This window comes from Borostomias antarcticus, assembly GCF_949987555.1.
Source record: "Borostomias antarcticus genome assembly, chromosome: 11".
Lineage (NCBI taxonomy): Eukaryota > Metazoa > Chordata > Actinopteri > Stomiiformes > Stomiidae > Borostomias > Borostomias antarcticus.
The window spans coordinates 18,876,922-18,885,757 of NC_140244.1; the positions used below are offsets into that span (position 1 = coordinate 18,876,922).

Sequence of the window (8,836 nt, forward strand, 5' to 3'; positions counted from 1 at the left end):
GAGGGTCATGTGACACCGTGGAGCTGGAATCGCTACGACAACAGCCTCGGTCTGTAATACCACATGGGTCTTTCTTTCGCTCACCTGCACTGGTCTCTCTCTCTCTCTCTCTCTCTCTCTCTTTCCATCTCTCTATCTCTCTCTCTTTCCATCTCTATCTCTCTCTCTCTTTCCATCCCTCTATCTCTATCTCTTCATCTCTCTATCTCTCTATCTCTTTCTATCTCTCTCTCTCTCACACACACACCCTTTTCCTCCATCCATTCTCTTTCATCAGCTCAGTTTGTTATCTCTCCTCCTTAATACTGGACCTTTCATCTGTTCATGTTCAACCCGTCCGGTTATTCTGTCCCTCCTACTGAGGTGATGCGTTTTATTCAGCCATGTTGTTTAAGCATAATCATTTCTGTCTTTACTGTTATGAGAGTCAAACCCAGCACCAACAGAAACCCAGGAGGAACAAGAAGAACGGTGTGAATCGACGTCCTCCGAGTTCGTGCTCCTCAGCGCTGACGTTAGTCAGGGGAGGAGCTCCACGTCTGGATGACTCCTTCCCTCCCGGAGCAGGAGGAGGAGGATCCAGAGTTCAGAAAGTTCTCCCCTGGCTCTCCTTCTCCTCCTCGCTGACATTTCTATCCTGCCGCTGCAATCTGACATTTCTGTATCCCACCTCCCCCGACTGTGTCCCCCTCCTCTGCTGCCTCTCCCCCTCCCTGCCTCTGTCCCGTTCTTTCTCCCCCGCCCCCCCCCACCCCCGGCCCGCCCCCTTGCTCCTGCTCTCCCAAGTGCAAGGTAATGATCGTTGCCATGGCAACTAAAACCCCGCTCGCGGAGCGGGTTTGTTTTAATCCGGCCCTCTCTAGGCGATCTCGCTGTCAGCATGTTCTAAATGTAATGATAATAATGAAATAATAGCGATCCTCTCCATCTCGTCACCGTCATCGTCGCCGCCGCAATCTTTCCCTCGCGCGCTATCGCTCCCGCGTGACATCACCGTCAGCGTTCGGGACGATAGCGCGAGGTCCGTTCACGCTGGATTTAAATAATCTTATCCAACCAAAGCGTATGCACCCATTCGGAATTGGATAGGGCAGAACTGCTCCAGCTCTTACAAAAACATTACAAAACACATCAATATTCGAAGCGATTGACATTCTATTATTTTGCAAAGGCCACGATTTCCCTACTGGTTCGCACTAACGAACACCTGGGTATTGGCATCTGTGGGTTCCCCCTGTCAGGCCTTTTGGTACGGTTAGCCCACACTTGAATTCCACCGACCAGGATCCCTGTTGTTCCGACGTTGCACCCCGTGTTCAGAGGCCGTGTCTGGGAGTGAGCTGAGGGGCGGCCAAGACCCCGTCTCTCCTGCCAGGACTCAGTGAGTCAATCCAGCAACCCGTTTGCCCAAAAGACTCGGATCCCTTCGCCCAACTACTCCTCATTTGACACTCAGCTCAAAGGGTATTTAAAGCCTTCAATTCGGAACACACCGTGCACGTGTGTGCGTGTGTGTGTGTGTGTGTGTGTATGTTCCTGAGTTTGTGCTGGGCTCTGGCTCAGTAAGTTCAGCGTGTGTGTTTAAATGCTGTCTGTGTTTACTCAGCATAGCGCGCGCCGTGTAGCCCAAGCCTCTCCGAGGAGAACAGCTGTTGAACGGCCCTGTAGATATTCGGTCTCATCAGCGTCACACCGTTTTTACGGAGGGAAGCAGAAACGTCAGCGTCCCCCTAATCGCCGTCGCCGCGTAAACCTATCAACGGCAAACTCACAACCACAACTCTCCCTTCGCCTTCTCCATCCCGCTAATCCCGTAGGACTTTGGTCTCCCCAGCCACGGCGCATCACCCCCATCCCCTCCTCTCTATCTCTCTCTCTCTCTCTCCCTGTCCCGCTCCAAACAGCTCTGTTGCTAGGAGACTGGAGTGGTTGAATCGGCTGCCCCCCCCCCACCCGGCAGTCACACACTCTAGCAGAGAGTCACTGAGGGGGGGGGGGGGCAGCTGGGTCATACAGACAGGCCGGAGGAGAGAGAGAGGGACGGCAGACAGGAGCGCGCACACACTCACACACACACTCACACACACACTCACACACACACACACACACACACACACACACTCATACACACACACACACACTCACACACACACACACTCATACACACACACTCACACACACACACTCACACACACACACACACACTCACACACAAACACACTCACACACACACACACTCACACACACACATGAAAAGGCCGTATGATTACCCCCCTACGGAGAGAGGCGAGTGGAGTGGTGAGGGTACCGTTGTAGCAGCGGCGCTGCGCGGGACACATCCTTATTCGTACCATAACGAGCACCGAGGAGGGTATCATAAACCGTGTCTTTGGTTACACGAACACTTGTTTTTTACAAAATGGCTGTGGCTGCTCCGGAGGGTGTGCGATGGGAGGCGAGGCTGAGGCTGCTGGCTCCCAGGACAGAGGGGTTGGGGTGAACAGGGGGTGGCTGTGTCAACAGCACTTATGACTCAGATTATCTCATTGCCGATGTGACGACGGGTCAGCTTTTAAAGGCCCATATCTCCCCCCGTAAACGCGGCAGCAAGGTAATGGAAGTATAAATGGGAGAGCCCTTGTGTCTTGTGTGTGTGTGTGTGTGTGCGTGTGTGTGGGTGCGTGTGTGTTTGTGCGCAGGGAGGGGTTCATTGGAGAGGAACTGAGCTGGGACTAGGTCGGTCTAATAAGGTGTAAAGAGAGAGAGAGAGAGAGCATTATCTCCTCTCTTTTTATTCCCTCTGCTGTCCCTGCCTCTCTCCTTTCTTCCTTCCCTCCGTCTCCCCGTTCTCTCTCTCTCTCTCTCTCTCTCTCTCTCTCTCTCTCTCTCTCTCTCTCTCTCTCAGTTCATAAAGCCCCTTCATTAAATCCACATTAGGTCTGCCACAGTCCACCCTCCTCTCTCTCTCCCTCTCTCTCCCTCACGATGATCATAAAATGATAGAGCCTGTGACATTCCCGACCCCCGACCTCGTCACCGCCGGTCCCCCTGCTTCCCAGACTTCCCCTCTGTTGATGATCCAGTCAACGCCTCAAAACGACCTGTATATTACAGTATACAGCAGTAATCTGGGAGTGTATTATATAGAATGTATATACACAGTAAGTGTGTGTGTGTGTGTGTGTGTGTGTGTGTGTGTGTGTGTGTGTGTGTGTATATGCACACTCACAGATGCCCACTGTAATCGTACCATCTTGTCATCAATAAGACAACTCAGGTTGTCACATAGTCTGTTTCTATTGCACTGCCCTAGTTTGTTAAACGCTGGTAGACTAGAAGCATCCCAAAAAATGACAGTAGCAAGGAGGTAGTAAGATTAGCACTGTCGTGTAAGACTCTGTGTGTGTGTGTGTGTGTGTGTGTGTGTGTGTGTGTGTGTGTGTGTGTGTGTGTGTGTGTGTGCGCGCGCGTGTGTGTGTGTGTATCTAGAGCAGAGCCCAGACTCACTCACACAAAGGGGGAGGCCCCCGGGCCAGTTAAAAATGGTGTTAATTTCTCGTCCTATGGGAGCAAAGAACTGTCTCTCCATGGCAACAGAGAGGGTGCTGAGGGGATGAAAAACGGAGCGCTGCGTTCAACGACCCCCTCTCACACACACACACACACATATGCACACTCACATACACACACAGAGACACACACACAGCACATACACATGCTCACATACTGACCCCCTATACATATGGACACACACAAACACACACACACACACGGTACATACACATGTTCACATACCGACCCCCTCCATGTACGGACACACACACACACACACGGTACATACACATTTTCACATACCAGATAGTCCTTCTCAATTTCAGAATATATATTTGTTTTTAATTTCAACACTCGCCGTATTGAACACTCATCATCTTTAACAAACACACATCCTAATGTTTCCAAATGAAATACAAACCGACTTGAACTACAGTCAGTATGAGTCGAGTAACAGCCTCAAGAGGCCCCATTCAAGAAGTGAGGCATCCCACTGTGTGTGTGTGTGTGTGTATGCATGCGTGTGTGTGTGCGCGTGCACACGTGTATGTGTGTGTGTGTGTCACCTACAAGCAATAGACTAACACTGCAAACAAAAAGTAATTGTACATTAGTGAAAATCCAGCGGTGGTTCATCATGAGTGGAGCATGCAGGGAGAGGAGAGGTGGTTCTGGTCGGGTTATTTGGTATAATGGCCTTTATGTGCAGCCATAATAACCAGGGAAGATCGACAGAATGAGAGAGAGGGAGCAGAATGGGTGGATGATGCTGGAAATGTGCCATGCAAAACTATTAGCATTAATGCAAATGTTGTTGAATGAAAGGAGGGCTATTCTTTTGACTCTGTGCCCCCTTTCAGCGAGGGTGGGGGGGGGGGGAGGCTCTCAGGGGACATGTGGACTAATTGATCAGATAATAATGTTGCTCTTTCCTCTTCCCATCTGACGGAGAGGTGCAAATATTACCCACTAAATTTTCGCTCGCCCTGTGGATGCTTGATGAACAGTCTTTGAAAAGATTTCAACACCAGCAAATGCGTAGTCCCGAGACTGTGCTATGATCTGGTGTGTGTGAGTGTATTGTGTTTGTGTGTGTTGAGTGCATGCGTGCGTGTGCGCGTATGTCTGTCTGCATGTGTGAGAAAGGCCCACCAAAACTGATTGTGAGAAACGGATAGAGATATTTACAGGTTTCTGTTGGCATGGCAACAAAAAGCAACCGCTCTCATCCATACAAAAAAAATGACAGTGTCACGTTCGGGGCAACAAGAGAAAGATGCTGTGATACATAACATTTATCTTTAAAACAGAACACTCAGTGTTGCCCTGAAAGGCCCATTGGTAGTTGCTGATTAACACAGGTATAACTATACAAGAATTTTCTAGACAACTGGTGTGAATCAGACTCTACTGATGAAAAACACTGTACTGTAGGACTGACAACAATGGGACAATATGACAAAAAACACTGGTTCAGTGTGGATGTCTGACTGTACTGAATATGGCTGAGGCATACACAATACATCGGAGTGCGTGTATATTTCTGTCTCTCTGCAGGTCTATTTCCTTCCTCCTCGCTCTGCTTTAATCAGTACCTAACGAGAGCTAAACGAGGCTGCATCCCCACGCCGAGGCCTGCCGGAATCTCTGAGCACTAACAGGGCTCTCACACACCCAGGAGGAGGAGGAGAGAGAGGACTAGAGAGACTATGGGATATGTATATAGGGATAGAGAGAGACAGAGAGAGAGAGAGAGAGAGAGATACAGAGAGAGACACTGAGAGAGACAGAGAGACAGAGAGACAGAGAGAGAGAGAGAGAGATTCTACATAATCTCTGAGTTGTGAACTCTCTGATTGAACAAAACAGTTTCAAACCCCCTCGGCTCTCTTCTGTATCTCTCCCGTCGGTATCTCTCTCCTCTCTCCCCGGGACACACTGGGCCTGCCTTGTGTGGCTCTCTGTGCTCACGGCCCGTAAAAGAGACCTCCTCTGTGTGCACATCGCCCCGCATCCCTCCCCACCCCCACCCGCCCTGCCCCGCCCCCCACCCCCACCCGCTGCCCCCCACGCAGAAACTTGGCACACCCCAGGAGCAGCTGCAGTGGAGCCTCCGACGCACACGCTCAAGAGACACGCCCCCCCCCACTGCCCTGGAGCCCTACGAGGGGGGTCATGAGCTTTGTGTGTGTGTGTGTGTGTGTGTGTGTGTGTGTGTGCGTATAACAACAAAATACACACACATGCAGACGCACACACACAGTATGACTCTTGTTGATTACTCCTGCAACTTCTCAACTTCATTCTTTAGCCTAGATTGATCTGTGTAATAACATATCTGTGTGTAATAACATCTCAGTGTGTAATAACATCTTGTGTTTGTTGTTGTTGTTGTTTGCTGTCTAATTTTATGCAGGTGAGGGCTGGTCAGAGGGAGGATTGTTGCTAATCATCCCCCACTCTCTCAAATAAAAATTACTCATGTACTTTTACCAGTGAAGAAGACAGTATTGCCCTGGTTTCTGTCTGTATACTGGATAATTTAGGTGTATTTGGCGAATGTAGTCATTACAGTTAGGCTTTTCCTGAGATGTGCCTTGTACATTAAATCTGTCTCAGAAGGCTGGTGCTCTGTGAGGAATGAAAGATTGATCGTGTTAGAAAGTAGGACATTTCAGAGCTCGTATGATATGACAAAATGAACTAAAAGTGGCAACCTTTAAATGCTATGGGTAAAGAATATTAATGGTCATGTATATAAATGAATCATATTGTCCACAACAATCATCTTCAGCTACCCACAAAATCTAATGAAACAAAAAGCACAGACACTCTGCACCTGCCAAGACAGCACCTGCACCTGCCAAGTGGCTCTGGACTGAATGAAACATAATCCTCCATTTAGACTTGATTGAACAGTGTGTCGCCCACATTTAAAAGGCATTAACTCAGGTGAAACACCTGAGGAAGGACTGATTGTTTCATATCAGACAATCCACACCTCATATTTGCAGACATCCATGTGCTAATGTGAGTCTAATGCTCACTGATCTTTATGGTCCTCAGAGAGTCTGTCCCAACAAGGTTGTTGGGGGTTGGTGAGTTCCCTGAAGGCGTTATTTAAAATGGTGGCAGGCAGACACATAAAGACACACACACACAAACACACAGATTTGTATCCTGAGATGGCTGATATCCTCTCAGTGCACAGTTTTAATAGGCACTTGAGAATTTACTCATCACCACAATCCTGTGATATGAGGAGACAAGGTCAGAAATCATGGTGGCTATTGCATGAGTTAGGCTATGTAATCCAGTAGTGTGTTGAAACCATCACAATCACAGGCTGTTAGCTTGGTAGATTGTTTTAACTTTTATTCAAGGAGTGCGCCTCTGTTCGGCGCTGGGCTGGGCGTCACAGCCTAGCATAGCCTACTCTTTGTTCCCGCCAGCGGCCCTATAGGGGACCACACAGGCTCGTGACAGTCCCCGTGTCAAACCAGGCTCCCACTTATTAAGGATGTTCAATAAGCGCCTTTTACTTTAGTGCCTGGAAAATGTGCACATTTTCACTGTTGCCAAATGCACCGACGGAGGTGGGTGGAGGCTAATAATGAAAAAAACATTCAGCAACGCACACAGGTAGCGTAGGTATGGGTTACTAGAGCAACGGGTGCCTGTGGACCAATGCGCACATATCCTGCTCAGGACAATGCAAACTGAAGTGCATCTGGCCGGATTGTAAGGCATGGCAATCTTTATGAATTAATTCGATAGGCTGAACGAATGATGAATAAATGTATACTAATAATAAAAACGCAGCCGGTAGGACAGGACGTCGAGAACGAGAGAATGAGGGGATTTGTCAAAGCTGAGATGCCCGGGTTGCCCATGGGGTGTAGGCTAGTGGCGGTGTGATGCTCTTTTGTGCTATAGCTACGGGTGAAGACGAAAGAATACATAACAACCAGTTACTCAACTCCATTTTCGCACATCGTAATATAATGCGCTCGCCTAGTGCACACCCTGGCATCCCGGCCAGTTTGGGCATGCCAATGGCACTCGATCATACGCGCGCGCACACAGAGAGTACCAGATATAACCTGCACACATACACCTGCATATCAAGACACGGATCAAGCTGTTTTATCAACATTCTGTCCGTGGACAATTTCCCCATGCCTCGCGCTCCACAGCATGCTGTTGACAGGACCTCAACCTTAATCGCGAGATGACTACAGCATGATACCTTAACACTGGCGATTGCCTCTAGGCACCGGCGTTGCTATGGCAGCTAGAGATGGGAGCAGGACTGCTCTGTTCGAGTCGGACAAACTACACCTTTCTCTGAAAAGGCGAGGGTGAAAAGCAACAGCCAAATGTGTACTGCTGTAGGCCTAAGTTAACCCCGGATGACACACACACACACGCACGCACATACACACACACGCACACACACACTTTACCGTTGACTTGACCGGGACGTATAGCACGGGCTTCCCTGATGCTCCTTTCTTGTGCTCGCCCAAAATGTTGGTCCCGACCTGAAACCCTTTCGACTTCACCCAAAATTTAAATTTGGCGTTGATGTGACTGTTGTCGACGTACACGCTGTCCGTCTCTTCGTTTTGCAACAGTGTCTGCATGATTTTGTTGTATTTTCGCCGAGTGACGGTCTTTGTTTTACCCGAGTCTCCGTAAGTCCGGAGACACCAGTCCTGAAATTCGCTGAACATCTCTGCTTCCAACACGACTGGACTCCGGCTCCTTTTCGGTACATCCATGCATGATTTTTTTGTTGCCATAGCGTTCGCTCTCTCGGTCGTTTGGTTTTGCTAATAAAAATAGCTTCTATGATATACCTAGCTCTTGGTATACCCCTCCTCTCCCCCGTCCCGCGTCGAGCAGGCTTGCTTCGCGACGTTGGGATGGCTTTCTCCCTTTCGTTATTATCAGTAGGAAAAGAGAAGGGCTCATCAAACTGATTCGGGCAGCCGCACACCTGTTTGCAGCTTTGCCTGCTGTCCCGAACCGCAACGGCAAAATGTCACTTGCTCACACCATCCGCTCAGGAACTGAGAGAGGGGGCTGTCCTACAGCGCGGGTCTCTCCCACCTGTGCATAAACGGTCTCTTGACTGAAGGATATGAAAAAACCCACAGCGGTTGCAACAACAAAAGAACAGACAAAGCATGGAAACAGCGTAGATCCACAACGACCTACTTTCTGGGGGAAAAAATGGGTCGGGTCCGATCAAGCCTTGTGTAAATGCGTAAAGATAAGG

The 8,836-nt window shown here is 49.2% G+C and overlaps 1 protein-coding gene across 1 annotated transcript in view; it reads right to left on the bottom strand.

The window, feature by feature from the left end:
• Window positions 1-8,357, bottom strand: part of nol4la (nucleolar protein 4-like a) — a gene marked incomplete at both ends in the record, with an annotated part of 29,057 nt that extends 20,700 nt beyond the window's left edge. The window contains one exon of the mRNA XM_084445311.1: window positions 8,019-8,357. Coding sequence (XP_084301437.1) covers window positions 8,019-8,357 — 339 coding nt within the window. The remainder of the gene's footprint in view (window positions 1-8,018) is intronic.
• Window positions 8,358-8,836: the final 479 nt, after the last annotated feature.